The sequence below is a fragment of the Bactrocera latifrons genome, unplaced genomic scaffold (genome assembly GCF_001853355.1).
Source record: "Bactrocera latifrons isolate USDA-ARS-PBARC rearing strain unplaced genomic scaffold, ASM185335v1 scaffold_11, whole genome shotgun sequence".
Lineage (NCBI taxonomy): Eukaryota > Metazoa > Arthropoda > Insecta > Diptera > Tephritidae > Bactrocera > Bactrocera latifrons.
The window spans coordinates 2,641,283-2,661,735 of NW_017534519.1; the positions used below are offsets into that span (position 1 = coordinate 2,641,283).

At 37.3% G+C, this 20,453-nt stretch overlaps 4 protein-coding genes across 4 annotated transcripts; all 4 read left to right on the top strand.

Moving 5' to 3' along the window:
* Positions 1 to 1,806: 1,806 nt before the first annotated feature.
* LOC108973055 (glucosylceramidase-like) lies at positions 1,807 to 3,284 on the top strand (the record flags this gene model as incomplete). The annotated part of the gene is given in 7 exon segments (XM_018940077.1): positions 1,807 to 1,935; positions 2,019 to 2,164; positions 2,234 to 2,333; positions 2,392 to 2,530; positions 2,590 to 2,828; positions 2,903 to 3,068; positions 3,132 to 3,284. Coding segments are annotated over 7 exon segments (954 nt in total). The 3' UTR covers positions 3,232 to 3,284.
* Positions 3,285 to 5,627: 2,343 nt separating this feature from the next.
* On the top strand, positions 5,628 to 10,655 carry LOC108972099 (synaptic vesicular amine transporter). The gene is made up of 9 exons (XM_018938568.1): positions 5,628 to 6,138; positions 7,111 to 7,794; positions 7,866 to 7,969; positions 8,590 to 8,752; positions 9,135 to 9,175; positions 9,268 to 9,570; positions 9,635 to 9,857; positions 9,919 to 10,043; positions 10,406 to 10,655. The coding sequence occupies exons 1-9, from the start codon at positions 5,949 to 5,951 to the stop codon at positions 10,496 to 10,498; spliced, it is 1,926 nt and encodes a 641-aa protein (XP_018794113.1). The 5' UTR covers positions 5,628 to 5,948; the 3' UTR covers positions 10,499 to 10,655.
* Positions 10,656 to 10,775: 120 nt separating this feature from the next.
* LOC108972103 (outer dense fiber protein 3-B) lies at positions 10,776 to 11,889 on the top strand. Its single transcript, XM_018938581.1, has 4 exons — positions 10,776 to 10,885; positions 10,948 to 11,166; positions 11,235 to 11,421; positions 11,493 to 11,889. The coding sequence occupies exons 1-4, from the start codon at positions 10,867 to 10,869 to the stop codon at positions 11,755 to 11,757; spliced, it is 690 nt and encodes a 229-aa protein (XP_018794126.1). The 5' UTR covers positions 10,776 to 10,866; the 3' UTR covers positions 11,758 to 11,889.
* Positions 11,890 to 12,542: 653 nt separating this feature from the next.
* LOC108972814 ((E3-independent) E2 ubiquitin-conjugating enzyme) lies at positions 12,543 to 19,572 on the top strand. The gene is made up of 13 exons (XM_018939643.1): positions 12,543 to 13,366; positions 13,638 to 13,891; positions 13,948 to 14,161; positions 14,239 to 14,488; positions 14,539 to 15,176; positions 15,229 to 15,377; positions 15,435 to 15,861; positions 15,925 to 16,014; positions 16,075 to 16,707; positions 16,773 to 17,425; positions 17,490 to 17,827; positions 17,887 to 18,159; positions 18,222 to 19,572. Exons 1-13 carry the CDS (start codon positions 12,842 to 12,844, stop codon positions 18,410 to 18,412), a joined length of 4,635 nt encoding a protein of 1,544 aa, XP_018795188.1. The 5' UTR covers positions 12,543 to 12,841; the 3' UTR covers positions 18,413 to 19,572.
* The last annotated feature ends 881 nt before the right edge of the window (positions 19,573 to 20,453 follow it).

Below are 20,453 nucleotides of genomic sequence, written 5' to 3' on the forward strand. Positions count from 1 at the left end.
TGAGGGCAAGACGAAATATTACCGATCATCAAAAAGAAGTCGTCGCACTCGACACTTGGCTCTTACTTCACTGTTGACAATCGTAACTTCGATGTCGTAGATATTTTCGTCTATCTTGAAACTAGCATTAACAACGACGTCAGCATCGAAATCCAACACACAATAACTCTTKCCAAAAGGTGCTTCTTCGCATTGAGTGGTAAAATCTTCTCTCGATGAACAAACAAGATTCTGCATCATCATCCCCACCTTGCTATATGTGTGGTGCAGAGGCTTGAATGATGACAACATCTAATTTGCGCATTGGCAACGGCGACGAATACCGCAATCGATGGAGCGATGAGTCGTACGAAATATTTAACGATATTGACATACATAGTTCAGCGAATTAAGAAACAACAGCTAAGGTGGCTACTTCATGTCGTTCAAATGGATGAAAACACTTCAGACCTGAGAGTAATCGACGCAGTACTTGCGGGAGGAAACAGAGGTAGAGGAAGACCTCCCTCGTTGAAAAGACTAGGTGGAGTAGGACCTGGCTACACTTGGAAACCCCAATTAGCGTCACCTTGCGAAAAAAAGCAAATGGCTCGCTGTTGTTAAGCACTAAAAACTATCTCGAAGGTGGACGAGGGAAGATACAATTTGAAAATAGCAAATATAACCTAAATGACTGTGGGAAGTATTTTGAACATAAAGGTTCGGTACACTTTTTGAGTAAAATTAGTTTTTTGAAAAGTTTTTGTTTATATAAAATTACCTTAAGAATGATCAAAAATTACTAATTTTGTTCTTAAGACAAAATAGGCTTAGTAGGCGCGCAGAAATATTTGTCTAGGGCGGTAAATTGCCTCGGGCCGACCCTGCGTCTTTAGCAATCTTAAAAAGAAAAATACCAGAAACTTGTTAACAATTCAATAATAACAAGTAGAAAATGCTTATCTTATGACTAAAAAGATTGGCAATAAAAAACACAAATTGCTGATAACTTAAACACTTTCATGTAATCGGCACTGCGTGTGGAGGAATTTATTGCTGATTTGAAATAACCGTTAGGGGGTAACATTATTGAGCTTACTACTGAAATCTGTTTTTAATGATTGTTCTGCAGACCTTTGAGTGAAAAATCTGCAGTTTAGGTTGAATAAATTAATCATTTAATTTTGATACTAGTGAAAAAGAATATACATATACATATATATATATGAATGAAAATTAAGAGACAATATAGAACAGGATTATGCCAGTTTACTCATACATACTATATATCCATCCAGTGTCATATGTTTATTAGACTATATAACTTTTGTTGTTTTGTTGTTGCTGTTCTGAAACCAGTACTTAAGTATAGAGAGCGAGCCAAACATGGTATTCGGAACCACCTTCACTAGCAAGTTCGTGCAATGCCAATTCAATCGGCACTACGACCGTTAAGTACATACATTACTGTTACCAATTAATTTATACAACAAATATTTGACGGGAGTTCGAGGGTAATTGTACTTTTTTTGTTCATGTATACTATCATTTTAGTTTTCGACTTTAGAAATAGTACTGCAAAAGTGGTAAGAACTCGGTGGGTAATGGAGAAATTTGTTCAAATAAATCTGTGCTTTTATTTGTGCTCGAATATTAAAAAACAAAAACCGCTCACTTAGATAAGCTTGTTACAATTTTATAGTACCTTTTTACTTATCTCAGGAGAGTACAAAAGGCAAAACAAACAATATTAGAAACATATCTAATAACAAGTCATACATTAACCAATTTGTTCAAAACAATTACTGAATCTTTTTCCATTGGCAGTTGGGGCGATTGCCATATATAAAAAGCAACTCAGACGCTTAACGCCACAGTGAATTATCTGGCAAATGGCGCAGAATACGCATTCTATTAGGTTTTTCTTGGCCATCAGCTTGATTGGAATACTTGTTTGTAAGTGTATAGTTAAAGAGTATATACATATATTTATTGCAAAATTGATCTTGTATATAAACTGCATATTATTACCTCCTTAGCGCATTCCAATCAAGAGACTCTGCCATGCGCGCTAAAAGAGTACAGTACAGGACTCGTATGTGTGTGCAATTCCAAGTATTGTGACTATTTGGATGATCCGACGCCAAGTGAAGAATATGTTTTTGCTATTGTCTCTTCGTCCAAGGTAATTAGAAGACTACTGGATTTAATACTTTGGAATGCTTAATATCCTCATCTTTTTTTTTATTCCTAGTCGGGGCTGCGTTTCGCGACGACACATGGCCAGTTTAATCTCTACAAAAAATATTATATTTTCGATTACGATCAACTCATGGCCAGAGCTATAGAAGCTCGTAAGTTTCTTTTATTTTTGATTATTTTCGTCTTTTATATAAATTATTAAACATTTAGCGGCTGCTGAGAGTATTGAGATAGAAGTTGACCGGGAGCAACGCTGGCAGAAGACTGAAGGTTTTATTGGTTCTATTTCCGACTCAATCGAAAATGTTTTAAAAATATTCCCAAAAACGTTGCGAAAGCACGTCTAYCAGTGAGAAAAAATCGACATTTAAGTGTTGGACAGTTTATGGAATACTTTTCAATTTATAGATCCTTCTTTACACAACATGGCATTAACGTCGATTTTATTCGCGATTTGGGATTTGGTGTAAGCGAAAAGTATTTAGAGGATTCCGCTCCCATTTTTGGATCGTGGGAACGTGGTGAGCAGTTCGCACAAAACTTACTAAAATACCTCAACACCGATTCCAATGAAACGGAACCGATAAACTGTAACATTTTGTTGGACTATGAGGGTGGCGATGCGCCAATGATTGCCAACACCACAAGTAATATTTATTTACATTTTACAAATACACATTTTAACATATTCCATAATACATTTGGTATATGCCTGCATCAGATCACTTCGAGGTTTACAAACAACCGCTGTTCTATACGATGGGGCATTTCACGAAATTCATAGCTGGAGGTTCGGTACGCATTGCTGCTGAAAATAAAAATGATAAGGTGGATGTGGTGGCCTTTTTGAGAGCGGATAATAGCGTGGCCGTCATCATCTTAAACCGGTATTCATATATCAGCAATAATTTTGAACTACAATTACTTTACTTTTTGCATTTCTTCACCAGTAATCCCGTTAGTGTTGATGTTGGCATACAAGATACCTATCGCGGAGCTGTTTTATTCAAAATCCCTCCACACTCGATTCACACTGTCCTATATATTTAAATATGTGTATGATATACAATAAACATATATATGTATGCTTTGCTTAATCTGAACTTAATTTTTATACTATCAAACTGTAAATATTAAATTTCAATATACCAAAAATTTCAAACTTTTTTACTCTAATTAAAGTCTAACTTATAGCTAACGTTCCTTAAACGTTATTCTAATTGGTTTATGTTTTGAGTATAATTTAATATGCAAAAATATTCATTCTCCAGTTAATTAATTTTTTTTCGATGTTGTTGTTGTGCGGTTTGAATATGCTTTCATTGCAGGCGTAACACTTGCTCTCCGTCATAAAGCCTCGTACTCCTGTTATGTACATTCGACRACAATAAAGTGAGACATTTTCGACTTGCTCAATACTTTGATCTATTTTTAGGCGTACATTCCCCCATGACGTCAGTTCCATCGCAGATCGATATGTTTATTGTGTATGCACTAACCAAGCCTCGAGTTTAAGTTAATTTAAAATTTAATTTGATTTTACGAACACAGACGCATGGCTTTACACTCGCACATCSTGCTCACAGKGAATGAAAATGGCTACAAAACCTGRACAGTCAATAAATCCTATTTGGGACGTTCTTATTTATGCTTTTATAAAATATTCAAAAGGTAACAATAACAGGTGGATTGAAAAGTTCATAGTCTRGCATAGATAGCACATTCGCGAACGATACAATGACTGGTAAAAAAATAATTTCAATACCATTTTTATCATACATTTGCCACAAGCCTCATCCTGTCAATCCTCAGTTTCTGCGATTACCTCCTCACTGTTGCTAAATTTCTTTCCAGATAGCAAACTCTTGAGGTCTGAGAATAGGAAGTAGTCTCTAAGGGCTAGATCTGAAGAATTTTGGTGTTTGCGGAAGCAATTCGGAGCCCAATTCATGAAATTTTGACAACGTTATCATTCACTTGTGATACGGTGMATCGGCTTTATGAAACAGAATTTTCATTTTCTTCAAATGGGACCGCTTTTTCATGATTTACTTATATTGAAATAAAATGTGAGTATTGGTTATAAAATGATTATATAGTATACTGGTTATATCTCACAGCTGTGATGATATGTACCTATGCAAATACATATGTACATATGTACGTACTTAGTGCTAGAGTAAAATTTAATTATACACAATATATATAAAATATCTGCATATACATACTTAGCATTATATTATTTAAGTTGAGTTTTACTACAAAATACTCCACATTCCACAGCATTTAAAAAACACGCTCTGCCACAGTGCATAGCTTCTTTCTTTCCAACATTATTTGCTTCCACAGCGATGACAAAGCGCTTTAAAAWTAAATGAACTGAAAAATTGCTTTCGGAAAAATAAGACCACAAATCCATAGCCAGCTGTGATCCATGGCGAGCAGAAGGAAATTCACACATACCTGCTCACAGTACATGCATGTATGTTACATATGTGTGTGYATTTGGGCCAAAGGCGTCTAGCGACATGCAACTTATCTGCCCTGTTAGCCGACACAGATATGAAAAGTGCTGCACGGTATTTATAGGCAGCTAATTTTTTTACTCAAGCCTCAATCATGGCAAAGAAATACTAAAACTCTGCTCTTCAGGATACACAATAAGGCAGTGTTGCTGTTAAAAATGAACTCGCTTCAGGATAAGGGCCTAGTGCGAGGTTGTGGTATACCGTAGTGCTAAGATTATTGTTGTCTATTTAATGTGAAATTCGATACAAGAGCAAATATGTATGTCTGAACAGAAGGTGGATTCCAAAGCAAGAGGGCGCGATTTTATTAAAATAGAAATCGTAAGACCAGTCAATTTTTTTTTTTTTACTAAACGAATCTGGCTTAAAACAGTTCCTTTATAGAAATTGTGGTAGTTTAGAACTTTTGAAGCGAATTTTCCAGTTGGCGTGAAGATCAATATGGAGAGTAGTTGAGGCAATCAGCCAGCAAGTGTCAAATTAGTATTACATTTATTCCAATTTCCGATTTCCGAGCTTTAGTCAAGAAGCTTGCCCTATGGAATAACAAGCTTCATATATAACTTTCACCAATTGGCACCAAGGAATAAACATTTTCAGAATTTCTAAYATCTTCACTCTTTCTGGCATGCTCCACGTGTATGTAAATATGTACGGTTTACGGTGTATGCGGTCACTTTACCGGCTGAATATATTGCTGAAAGTCTCCTTCTACGCCACGGGTTTTTTGTTGCCACCCCAACGCAACATGTCAATGGGTAAAGCCATAAAAGCACACCCGACTGAGCACTATAATGAAAGGCAGCATGCAACAGGCTGTCAGCTTGTGCCTTGCCGCCTGCTTGTGACTATAAAATGGCTCGGCAAAGTTTCGAAGCTTTTCAATTGTTCGTCCACAGCCGGAGTGGTGACACCTGTTGAGCGCCGTGCATAGAAGGATAAACGCGCGCGCCCCGACCACAGCTATACCGCCGGTTTGCAACAATAAACGGGAGTGAATTGATTTTGTTGCGAGTGATTGTGATTTTGTTCGTGAAACAATTACCCGTGATTGAATTTTCCAACCAACATATGGCAGCAATCAAAAAATCTATAAAAACCAATTAACATGCGCGCCACCAATTAATGTGTTTGTGAATACAAAAGTATATACATACATATGTTTGTGTTTTGAAGTTGGCATATTATTAAATTTCTGAAAATTTAGCTGTTTCCAACTAAGTGCGTTGCAAAACTAAAATGGTTGAAGAACGATCTGCCGAAACGGGCGACGATCACACAAATGGTGCTCGCACAGCATCGGCGCTGAACACGTCAGGAGCTGAGAGACGCACATCGGCTCCGAAATTCGGAAATACAAATCGGTGTATAATTGCCGTCATCGTCTATTTGGCGTTATTACTGGATAATGTGCTGTTAACTGTGATTGGTAGGCAATTACTTTCGTTGTGCTCATGCATTTCTATTTTAGTAGGAAAAACTTATATTTTATATACTATATTATATCTGTAATCAAAACAGTTTGTATTCAATTTTATAAAGGGTGAGCCATTTCGATGTTTTCTGTTTTTTAAAAGAAAATTTAAATTTAATCGGAAATGTTTCATCATTCGAAAGAACATTCTTTGGCATTTATTTTTTGAAGATCTAATGCTGGCCGCGGCTACGACTCAGATGGTCCATCCGTTGAGTTAAATTTTCAATGATTCGTGAGATCATTTCGACTGATAATTGGCGAAGGACATGCGATATTTTTTGCTCCAAACCGGCTTCAAGTCTTTCACAAGCTGTATTTTAAGATCTCGACGTAAAATGAACAGTTCCATACGTCAGCCCGAGTTGCTGCGACCGGTCTTCGTGCACACTCTCAGCTACGACTGGTATACTTTCTTCACAGTGTGCTGGACGTGGTCTATTCSGKCRAATAATAGCCAATAATAAATGCTGGGTCTCAAAATARATGATGSTGTTTCAAATAGCGCACTCAGTRGGCCGATTATGTTGACCATTAGTTGAGCGAAGCGCGCTAWACACGTTCTTTCCAGAACGTGAATTTTCGTAACAAAGTTGAACGAYGTGTCTAAGTCTTTCCTTGAAGAAATGCCAAACAATACTGAACAAAAATAGCATGACTGCGTGATACGATTCACGGGTTATCTGTCAAAAAAAGGCTATTGAAAAAAGTATCTCTACTTGAATCACCCGTTAGTCGCTTAGGTATAGGAAATATATTTGAACTAATAAGAATCCATAGTCCGTGTAAAATGGAAACGATTGGAATCTCAYTATTTTTTTCATTTCGGTTTTTGAAACAACAATTCATTTCTAAAATATATGCATTGTATCTATTTGAAATCGGTCTTTACACTTATGAACACTTATCCATACAATCCACACGCAGTGCCAATTTTGCCCGATTATCTGGCGACTATAAATAACCAGGCACATCACACTCCGTTGGGGATGTTCAACGGCTACAACTACACGAACGATGCTGCCAGCATTGGCATCGCCAGTCCTTTCATGGCACCACCCAGTTTGGCTCATCGGTACATCGATGGCGCACATCAACCCATACAAACAGTTATGACAAAGCATCCGATACCCGGAAAATCGATGGTGAACTTTACGCTGCCACATGGCGATGATAAAGCGACGTTTGTTTCTGCGGAACACAAGCTATTGCGCTACACAAACGCGGCTGCGGGGRTCGGAACAACAGCTGGGACATTGACAAAAAGCTCAACCATCGGAAATGCCTCAGGCGCCGGTGATAAATCCATAGAAAAACAATTCGATGAAACAAATTTTAATGAGAATTCGGCTGGTAGTGGCGCTAATCCCGCCCTGGGTATCACTACAGCAACCACGGTCACCGACAGCAACCCTGACGGCAAGGACACGAAGGCAAACTCTGATTCAAATGAAAGCTTGACTAGCGAAAATAGCGCCATTGGCATATTGTTGTCCATGAAGGCGCTGGTACAGTTAATATTCAATCCGATCGTCGGCAATCTAACTGCCAAATTTGGTTACCGTTTACCGATTGTGGCCGGCACTTTTTTGCTGCTTCTCTCTTCATTGGGTATGTGTGAATTTTGCTATTATAAATTCGGCTGTAAAAATTCGGATTTTGTATTAACTCTTCGCGCATAGTGTTCTCGGTGGGTGAGACTTACATAGAACTGTTGATAGCTCGCGCAATTCAGGGAGTTGGTTCGGCTTGCATTGGTGTGTGCGGCATGAGTCTCGTGGCTCAGGTAAATAACAATACACATGTACTATGCCACATGCTAGAATTTATATTAGGTTGTCAAAAAGTCTTGCGGTATTTTTGCGGTATTTTTATTGAACTTTCAATTGTTCATAAAATTTTTTTTGATGACTCATGCCCAGCTCTTGACCTATGCTACGGCTGCTACTATGTCGATCTCCTTCGACCAATTCAGAGATTTTATCGCAATTTTCGACGACAGGCCTTCCGGAGCGTGGCGCATCTTCGACCACCTCTACACCAGAMCGAAAACRTTGAAACCATGGTTGTGCGGTGGAAATGAAAACTGTATGGGGTCCATAAAATGCGCAAATTTTATTGGCGGCTTGAGATGCATTTTTGCATTTATCGTAGTAGTACTGTAAAATATGCCGTATTTTCCTTTATTTTGCTCCATGTTTGCGACGCTATAACTAACGAACGACTTAAAAGAAACGACAATCAACGTTAGCGCGTGAAATGGCTTTCCAAAAAGGTATAGCATGACCCGATGCGACGAATAAAGCTAGAACTAAGCGCTTTCAGCGCCAACTAGCGAAAATACCGCAAGACTTTTTTTGACAACCTAATATATGCATCCACATGTTTCGATATTTCATGCTGTAGCACTATCCGGAGGAAGACCGTCGTTCAAAAGTGATGGGCATAATTTTGGGTAGCATTGCTTTGGGTGTGTTGCTGGGATATCCTTTCGGTAGCATACTTTATGATTTCATCGGAAAGTCAGCACCTTTTATAATACTGTCTACAGTGATATTTCTGAATTTGGGTAAGTACAAAATATATAATTTCAAATATAGTAGTTTTAGAAATAAACCGTCGGTCATGCCGAAAGCTAAATGCGTAAAAACCATTTTTTTTTTTAACGATCAGAAGTTTCGGGCATTATTTTCAAGGAACGGTTTGTTGACGATTATAATTAAGAGATTTTAAAAATAAATTATAAACAATGTTAATGCTCAGATGAACTTTAAGTATAAGGGTAAGGCCGATCAAATGGTAATTTAGTATCAAATTAATCCTGCCTACGGAACAGGCTCTGATTTTACAGGCTTATTTGTTGAAATTAAGTTGGATTCAAAAATGTCAAACGATAAAGCAAGTTATCTAGGTGTAATGTTTATTTTTTTTGTTAATACTTATCATATAAGGAATGCAGCTCCTAACTATGGATCTCTCCATACAACCCGAGGTAATACAGTTTTTTTTTAAATAAACTCAATCAGTTCAATCAATACTTAGCAGTTCATCTTTTAAAATGTGCTCATGTTCTCCACACCTCAGGTTACAATTGACAATGATGAACAGCGGCCAAAATGGCGTCCTTTGCTCGAAAGCAAAATGATACTGGCAATTGTTGTGGCAATTTGGTTTTCCACCTCAACAATGGCTATATTGGAACCGTGCTTGCCCATTTGGTTAATACAACATCTTCACCCCACCAAATGGCAATTAGGTACGGTGTTCATACCGGATTCCGTAGGATATTTTATTGGCACCAATTTCTTCGGCACATTCGCCTATAAATATGGACAAGTAAAAATTTCATGCATTGCCCTGTTGTTGGTTGGTATTTCATCAATTTTGGTAAGTAATTTCCTATGAATCGGCGTAAGACAATACTAAAATATATGAAGTTGTGTATTCGCAGATCCCCAGCGCCACAACAGTCAGCCAACTACTGTTGCCACACTTTGGGTTAGGACTTAGTATTGGTGTGATTGACGCTGCCTTGGTGCCGCTGTTGGCCACTTTTGTCGATGCCACTTTAGCGCAGGAGGAGCAAGGCGACACTGGTGGCGGTAATTCCATGTCGAGCTATGGTACAGTCTACGCCATCCAACAGACTTCTGTCAGCTTAGCTTACTGCTTGGGTAAGTATATACTTTTCGGATTTCGGAATATTTTCTTTATACTAGTACTTTATTCCATTAGCTCCTTTACTAGGCGGTGAGTTGGCACAAACTATTGGTTTCTCCTGGCTAATGCGTATCGTCGGTTTCTTCAATATATGTTACGGCCCAGTTTTGGTGTTTTTACATCAAAATTATAATCCGAAAGTAAGTTAAAACTGATAAATGTTTTTATAAATAGCTGAGCAATAACAACAGGTGGTCCGAATACAAGCTTTTTGGGTATTTAAAAAGAAAGTAAAGGAAACTATATCAGTCCATACAACTACTTGAATTGTCAACCAAGTCTCACGATTTTATGGGCGTAACGTTAGTTAATTTTTACCAATATAATTTATGGCTATGTGATCAATTCTTGAGTTGAAATTCAAAGATCTCTACTTATATTTTCGCAGTCTAACTTTTATAAGTGCAAGAAGCTTGCGTTCGCATCACCTTATGTATTACTTAACTACACTTATATATGTACATATATAAAGAGTGTACATTTCTTAACTTGCTTTCACCAGACTATACGTGAAAAGCATAACGAGCTATTGCTTCGGAACAGCGGACGAGACTCTCAATACAAACAGCTATACAATTCGATCGACATGGAGTAAAAATGCAGCGAAGGATTACTTGCATTAGAAATCATTTAATGTTTTACTATATCATTTGTTTAGAAAATATTGTAAATATACAAATAACATTAGGTGTAAATCATGTAAATGTCGATTAAGAGTTAAAATACAAGTTGGATCCGATCTGGCCGCATTCCTAGTGTATGTATATCCACCTGCGAAATTATTTCGTTTATGTCGAGTTTTCCAACGTCGGCGGTTAAAAAAGTGTCATAAAATGTAGAAAAAAAGATTCAAATAACTTTTCGACAATTTTGAAAAACATACATAAAAAATCTTATCTTTTCTAAATTCCAAATTCCAAATTTTTCAACTGATTTCCTTTTTAACATTGCAAAAACAGTAACATGAGTAAAAGGCCTTTAGGTGAGTATTTCAAATGCATGTTCATTAAATGTATGCTGGTTAACGGGTTTTCTTGTCCATAGGTCCCGGACCCGGTGCTTACATGCTGCCGCCGAATGTTGGCTATGAAAATCATGATGCTCGTAAGCAACGTATGCCACAGTACTCGTTTGGCACACGCTCATACAAACACGAAAAACTGATTGGCCCAGGACCGGGAGCCTATAAGGTTGATACCTTAACGCGTTATGGCATAAGTCGTGGAAATCAATTTACGATACAGGGCAGAACATATGTGAAAGGTGTGTTTTCTATCTGTTTTTTAGCAAGTGTCTTCAATTATTTATGCGTGTTAATATTGTGTTTGCAGAAAAACGATTTGGTCCAGGACCTGGTGCACATGACGTACATCTAAAGCCGTTCTTTAAGGGCACTGATGCGCCAGCATATTCTATGTCTTGGCGCAATGCCTATAACTTCAAGAGCTCTACACCTGGTCCCAATGCATATGGTGTGGATGTGTCACCAATTAAACCGGGATTTCCAGCATACAGCATGTAAGATACACATATTTGTAAATCTCTAAACAGACCTTGTAATTACATACATTGTCTTATAACAAACACAGGGGCATGCGGTGTGGTATATCGGGTAAACAACATTCACCTGGACCAGCTGCTTATGGTGCTGGAAATCTTTCGGTTAAACTACCACGTAGTCCTGAGTATTCAATTGCCGGACGAAATCCTTACTATTACAAACAAATTGGCCCTGGTCCAAACTATTACGATCTAATGTACTACCGTCCCGGCAAATCTGGACAGGCTTACTCGTTCGGTATACGGCACAATGAGTTTGCGCCACCAATGATTGTTAAGTGTGATAATATGTGATTGCAATATTAGGAAGAAATCATATTTCTTATATTTTGGTACTTACTTTGAAGATAAAAGTTTCGAAAGTTCTACTAAATTATACAATTGATTATATAGAAATAATAAACTAAACCGAAATAAGTTCTTGAACTTTTCACTGTTGTCACTTCCGTTATTAATTAGACAAGTCTTTGAATGATTTTTATAGGCTTAAAACAACGATTTAAAATACTATAACTGCGAAGCCAAAGAAAGGATTGAAATTGGAGAATATCTAGTACTCGGAACCATATACATACATTTATCGTTTAACAACCGGAAATACTGGTATTAACCTATGCAAGCCTTGGGATGTTAAGATTATTTCGTCACAATATTAAAATTAACAGTGTATAAATAAAACCGTATTTATTGTGGTTAAAGGCTGCATTAAAGAGTGAAAAATAGCGAATCGTTAGTTAAATTGTTGTCGTCAAAATAATTTAAATTTAATTGCCCGAAACACTTTGCTCCGCTATACAACACTGAATTCATTGTGAACAGCTGACTGTCAATATGCCACCCAAATGAACAAAAACAAAACGAAATGTATACCACTAGCAACATACATATGTCACACTATAAACTCTTGCCAAGGCAATTTACATATACAAAACACACATTTAATGATAAGGATAATTTGGTAAAACTTTTATCTTAAAAAAAAGATAAACCTTTACCTTTATTTCGTTATTTCCCTCTAATTAACATAATTATTGCTGTTCATAGAAATAGTTATAAATCATGGTGAAGAAGTTATATAATTTGTGTCACCCTTTGCTGCTAATTGTATTCGCTTTCAATTTTCATTCGTTTGTGAAGGCAGAAAAATTAATTCCGTTAATTTTGGCATAAAAAATCGACCAAAACAACAAAAAAATTAGCAAATAGGGAAAAAATAGTATAATTATAAAATCTTTTTAGCGAAAAAACGGTAAACACATTATTAAGAAGCACCCATGTGCATATTTGCCAGAAAACGAAAATTAACACAAAAGAGAGTAAAGTGGGTGTAGAGTGAGTTGTAATTAAGGATCAAGGCACGTAAAAACGAAGTTGTTATATGATGGCAACGAATGCAGATAGTGACCACAATGAGCAGTTGAAAATCCATGATCAAAAGCTACAATCTAATTATTCGGAAAAATTTCTTAATGATAAAGGGGCAGCAACTACTAATAAATCAGTAGAAGTAAACTCCAACAATAGTTTGGTAAATTCCATTTGTTGCCCAAATGTTAAAGAGGACGTATCTGTTGAATCCAAATTTTTGCCTGTAAAACTTGGAACACCTATTACACAAGAGCAAATGCAAAACGAAAAACCAACTGACAGCGATGCTGAAGGAGAAAAGACTCCGTTGGAGCTAGGTGTTGGCGCCGATTCGACTGCGGACAATCAATACTTCTTTGAAGATGAAGTTTTCCGCGTTGATAAGAAGGGACGTGTCAAATTTGGCCTTGTAATTGAGACGTCTGAAACATATTCTGGCGATGAAGATGACGATTTCGATGATGTGCTTCTGAAAGGTGAAGTACGAGTAGCATGGTATCCTGATGGTAAAGAGGAAGTGCAGCCTGAAGGGGCGGTAAGTGGAATAAATTTATCGAATACGGCCAATTAAAATGAAATACATATTCATTTTTGAAATAAAAATTATGGAAGGAAGTTAAAAATTCAAAATTAGGGATATACTCACGCATAGTACTTACATTACAAAAGAATGATGAGGTTATGGGCACATAAGTAAATTTTGACATGTATTACAGTTATATGTATTGCTATTATAAATATTTTATAATTATGAATTGATTATTCATTAAAAAACTTTCAATTGTGTTTTTTTTTTCTGCAAAAAGATCGCATTAGCTGATCGTACTTTAATGCCGGGTGACGTCGTGCGGCGTCTGGTACCGGGAAAGGACACTCAACGCGGTTACTGTCGTGACATTAGTATGCATGCCGATGTTAAAGTGCTGGGTACCAAGTATGTTATTAAAAACGTTATGACAGAAAGACTGCTTCCAATAAATAATTGGCAACGCGATAGCGCCGTTTGCTTAGATTCGTGGGTGGGAAGCACCAAGGATGTGGAAGAAAAAGCTGTACTAAGGTTGCTCGCAAAACAAATCTTTTAACTAGAAATACTTAAACTTTTTTATTTTGCAGATCCACTGCTGGCGCACGCATAGAAATCTCATCACATAATTTCTATGGTTTCACAGACTATAATTCCCGCAATACACACGGCATATTTAATCCTCATGTATTTTATCCCGGCAACACTGTAGTCGGTCGTTTACCATCTTTGGATGAAGTGAAACTGCTAACTCCTAATATTCCGATACATAAAAACAAAAAGGGCAAACCTTTCAAAGCAAAAGTGAGTGCATCTAAAGAAATAAAATTGTGATTTAGAAAAAAAGTTTTGAAAATATTTTTAATACTCAATTTGCATAGTATACTATTGAATCAGTTGAGACCGATTCGGTTTGGGTCCACTGGCAATGTAAGGCGCTCTCTGAAGAAAACGCTATTGACACTAGCGTGTTAGAGCAACCAAATCCTTGTGTGAGCGGTGAAGACTTGATGCGCCTAAAGCGCCTGAATCTCTTCGAATCATGTATGGTGCAAATAAGCGATCGCAACTACTTAAAATTCTCGAACCTCGATAACTATATAAAAAAATCACAATGGGAGAAAGAGCAAGGTTTGTCTTATTGCCTTACAAAGACCTTATTTTATTTCTCTTAATTTCAGCTAGTAAATTTAAAGTAGCGCTAGCACAAATTCAAAAAACCGAAAATCAGTATGGTGGGTTGGTCAGTTCCTCCGGTCAAAATAATGCCGGCAGCAATAGTTCACATCATACTGAGAAAACCAAAAAGAAGTCAAGTTTAATAGATGCTGATGCAAAAAATGCGAAGCCAAAAAAATCTACATTAAAAACAGATAAGTTAGGCAGTTCAAATAGCAGAGACAAAACAGCAACCGATACGTCTATTGAACATAATGCATCCAATTTTCCATCGAGGAAAGCCTCAAAGACCAATGGAGAACCAGAATGGGTGACAGACGATGAGGACGAGGATGACGATGAAGATGATTACTTCAATGAAGATTTCTGCGAGGATCGTGTCAGTACTACAACTTGCTCAAGTCCTTCTCCTCATCACAGCCCAAAACATAGCAAAAGACATCTACTGAAAAAGAAAAGTAAAGTACCTGCCAAACGTTCCTCTTTGATGATTCCAGAATTTCAACCGAAAGATGGGGATGAATTAGTTACCGAAGCTCTTTTAGTATACAGTACTGCCACAGTGGTTTGGCAAGATGGTACCGTAGAGGCCGGTATATCTTCTACACAATTGTACCCCATACATCATTTAGATAATCATGTATGCTGGCACAATGTAGTACTTTAGATAAATTCTAATAATTTATTGTTAGGAGTTTTTCCCTGGGGATTTCGTTGTATGCGGCAAGGAAGATGGTGATATGACTTATCGTGACTACGGCGTTATACAAATGGTGGATCATCAGGGGCGGACAGCACGCGTCAAATGGTATACCACATATACCTCTGCTGATGAACCGAGGTAAGGATTTATTTGCGTACCTGGATTAACTTAATACCAATATGAGAATATTTACAGACCGAAATACAATGGCGAGACAGAAGTTAGCGTATATGATTTAAAAGATCACCCTGATTTTCAATATCGTCCTGGAACTATGGTTATACGCGTTGCAAACTTTGTAGGTGAGGATGCCTCATGTACCGCAGGTCAAATCATAGATAACTTCGTTGACGGACGAGCGAAAGTGTGGTGGGTTGACGGACATATAAGTATGTGCTGGCCGCAAGATTTATTTGAAGTTGGTCAATACGACCACGCTGACTGGGGCCACGAATCGGATGACTCATGGGAGACTGAGTCTGAAAATAGTGAACTAGGAGGAAGTACGCCAATGATAGCGCTGGAGGAATCCCACATAATAACAAACATTGAGCGAACACGCATAGCTATTGCACGCCTTGAGGAAATTTTCAATATGAGTCYGAATTTGCAAAATGTCGAAGTAAGTGCAATAGTTACTTTTTTGTGGTGATCGGTGACAGTTTCATGTTGTGCGCATATTTAGGTTATGCGTAATTTGTTAAATGTTTACAAAGGGTGTCGCTACTTGGACCGCTTATTGAATACAAGCTTCTTCCACGAAGACAATTTCCAGGTAATAGTTTCCTATTAACAAATAATAAAACTAATTAAATAAAACAATTTTCACTGTAAGGGTCTGATTGAGCGTGTACGCAAAGGCGGTACGCAATCAATTGCGGAGCGCGCACAAGACCGAAAAAATCGTCTATTTAGTTATGTGCAAGCTACCTCAACAAATGTAAAACATCACGCTGTTGCGCCACTGGATAGTATAGAAAAGACGCCGCCAAGACAACCATCCGATGCAAAATCCGCCGCCGGTGCAAACGAAAGTGCCACCACCACTARTACATCTAAGGAATATGCGCCAAAGATACTCTTTAACATCTCCCCAACACCGTTTAAATCCCCGTCGTCAGTGACAGATGGTGGAGCATCAAATAGTATTACTTCACCGGTGGTACTACCTGTGCTGAGGTTAAAATCTAACACATCCATTTCTACTGTGACACAGGCACCATCCACACAAACTTTGTCCGAAAAAGTTGTGGCAAGGAAAGCCACTTCTAATGCCACTGAAGCACAACCAAGTGTTCATAACAGCGGTAATGCAGATAATAAGACCAATACCGGTGGCGCCAATATAACAGCGCATCATAAGAATATACTGGCACAGAATAACCAATTGCTTAACTCCGCCATGCTCAACATTGAAAGAGCTTTTGAGAAAACTTGTCAATTAAAATCAGCAATGGCGTCATCTCGGGTAAGCTGTACATACGAATTTAATATTTATAAATATATAATACCTACATATACATGTGCTTACAGGATGACTCTGGCAACTGTTCGCGCAATGAGAACTGTGATGGCAGTTCTACCAGCTACTCGGACCTCACCAACGGTTCGATGAGAGTTAATGATGATCAAAACTCGATGTCCTGCAGCAGCATTGAATTTAATGAAGATGCTGCGCCCGAAATGGATTGTGTGCGTCTTTGTGCTCTACTAAAGGAACAATTGGTTAAATGCATACAACAGATTCGGGAAAAATACTATAAAGGGGAGAATATTAACTTAAGCGAAGTATTCACTTTTGATGGAATTGAAGAGGCACATATTGAGGACCCGGTAGATGTAAATGAAGAAAAGTCAACGGAAGGCCTGGATACTGAAACGTCCTCAATAGATGATAGGCAACAGATAAACCTCGCCAAATCCGACATAGTTGATATGAGCTCACCTGCGGATGCCAATGTATGTGTATCGACAAAATCCATGGATTCTGTTCTATGTTCACCGATTGAGGCAACTTCCACACCGATCGCGAACTCTGAATATTTTCAAGTTTTACCTCAAGCACCGCCCGCTCACAAGTTCCAATTGACTATTTTTCATCCCAATAATGCTCAACAATATTATAGAGCTGTACAACGTGAGCATCGCATGCTGAAAACTTCACTGCCACCCGGTGTATGGGTTAAGTAAGCCTAGAATTCTTCAAATAACTATATATAATTGTGTGTAATATTTGTCTTAACTGCGCAGAGTTTTTGAAGATCGCATGGATTTACTAAGTGTCATGATTGAGGGCCCGAAGAAAACACCGTATGAAGATGGCTTATTTTTCTTCGATATACAACTTGGTCGCGAATATCCGAAGAGTCCGCCATTGTGCCACTATATCAGCTATTGTTCCGATCGCTTAAATCCGAACCTTTACGAAGACGGCAAAGTTTGTATCTCCCTGTTAGGTACGTGGGCTGGGCGCGACTCTGAGATTTGGGGCGCAAACAGCACTCTCCTGCAAGTGATCGTGTCCATACAGGGTCTCATATTGGTGCCCGAACCGTACTTCAACGAGGCTGGTTACGAAAAACAGAAAGGTACATGTATTTACTTATGTAAGGCACACTTGTAAATCATTTAATTTTCTATTGCATAGGCACTCAGCAAGGTAGCGAAAACTCTCGTATGTACAATGAAATGGTTATTATAAAAATGGTGCAGTCATCCACGAAACTTCTGCAACAACCACCAGAACTCTTTCGACCAGAAATATGCGAACATTGGCATCAACGCGGCCTTTCAATGTACGAACGCATTAAAGGTTGGATGGAATTATCCAAGGCCACGATAAATAACAAAAACGAAGAGGCTACAGCGAAAACTGCAACGGAGGAGATGCGTCAACCGAAGCAAACAAATACGAATACCGGTAGACAATGCGTTTATTTAATTTCAGATTTGTAGATAAATTATTTAAACTTCGCATTTCAGTTAACGCTGAAGCACCCACAACTACGTTCGTGCCACCCGATTTTCCACTTGTACCTGCAAGCCGTGGCTTTTGTTTAACATTAGCTGGCCTCTTAGAAACCTTCAATTCGAAATTATTAGCGTTAAAAACGGAACGTAAACTGTCGGTGGAGAAAAGCGACCCAACAACGACTGAGCGCCATGTTGAATAGAACGCGATAACTGCGACGTTCATGAGGACCGTGTGCCTATTGCGGGCTTAACGGCTTTAGATTTTCAATACTACAATTGAAAATTGTAAAAACGAATAATTTATTTTGTATTATTATTATTATTATTTTTTTTTTTAATAAGTTTGCCTATTTTATGGTGCTTGCTGTCCGTTTACTAAACTTTAGTGTAAAAATCACAGTTGCATTGCTGTTTAAATGCGCTTAAACGTTGTCATATTTATATACAAACATATAGTATATCTCTAGTTTTTGTATCAATGCAAAGTATTAAATGATAAATTTAAGTCACACACTGAAAAACACAAATCTGCATGTTAATTTATAATTATGAAAATTTGATTTTCTAAATTGTAACAAGTGAACATACTTAAGCACTAAGCGAATACAAAATTATTGTCACGAGTTTTTTAAATTCTTGGAATCTCAAAAAAGCTCTTCTATGAGCTCCGCATTTGTAATGGAAAATAAATTACTAGTAATTAAAAAAAAAAAAACTATTGTATATAACTAAGCATATGCATGGTGCGTAAATTATTGCACAATTTCTGCGGCAGCATTGATCGAAACGCCTTTGAAGATTTGTTACGTTCCAAAATTATTTATTTCATCATAATTTCATTCATAAATAACTGCATTCATAAAGGAAAAAGATTACGCATGAATTACTGCACCGTTTATAGTATTATTTGTTCATTATTGCATTTATAAAATATGGTATACTGTTATTGTTCAATATTTGAAATTGTGATCTTTATTATTTATAATTTATGCGAAATTAGTTTACAACCACCTGATATTTTAATATTATTTGTTTTGCCAAAGTAACGGGTTGGGATTGAATTCCACTCACATATTATACTACCGTTATATGTCAAATGGCACGGCAATTTTTAATTATTCACAGTCTCTAGCACCATCATTTATTCGAAGATTGTGTTTAATTTAAAAGTAACGGTATCTAAAGTTAATTGTAATAATTTGCCAACCAAAAAATGGCATTAAACACATATATGTATGTATTGTATGCTAGTATTTATGAGCACCATAGATAAAAATGTATTTATGCAGAAAACCGAAGCTTGAAAAACCGAATACGGATGCAACAGAAAGTAAGAAAGTGTTAAACATAAAAGTAAAACGAAAAAAATAATAGAGTGAAAGCGAAGTGAACCTAAGAAATGAAAAATATACCAAAGAATGTTGCCTTCTAAAAAATTCGTTAATGAAATTTAACCACAACTAAATATGCCACTAGAAGAATGTTTTCCGTTTTCCTTATTCAAGTAATTGAAAGTGAGCGAAAATGTTGGAACACTGTAATAATTAACAATTACACGAAGCAATTAAAAATAAATAAACAATTTATAAATTAAAAAGGCGTACAGTCCATAAAAATTTGTTTACACAAATAGTTTAATTTATTTTATTTAGCTACGAATGTATAATAAAGCAAAATAAATACAATATTTTCGTCAAACAATAATATATTGTTTATCCTCTTACACAGCATACACACACACACACACACACACACATTACATATATTTAAATGTAATGAGTGCTTATATGGTATACGCCAATGGTTCTCTTCTGTGAATTTGAAACTGACGGAGGAAAAAACATACAAAACTCATAAGCACTAGGAAGATAGAAGAACGAATAGAGCCCACTATAGGGGAGTGCGAGATTTCCTCGCAGCCGCAACTGAAGTATCTGAGAGTAATATTGGATTCCAAATTAAAATTTAAAGAGCACCTGGGGTATTCTTCCGCGAAGGCAAACAAAATTTATAATGGCCTATCGAGAATGATGACCAATAGAGGCTGTGTGCGTTCCAGCCGGCGATTCTTAATAGCGAAAGCAATGAGTTCCGTGATACTGTATGCGGCACTGTTATGGATACAGGCAATGGACATAAAAGCGTATGCGAAACAAATAATTGCAGTGCATAGGCTTTCTGCAATTCGAGTAATAAGTGCTTTCCGGACTATATCAACCGACGCTGCTGAAGTATTAGCCA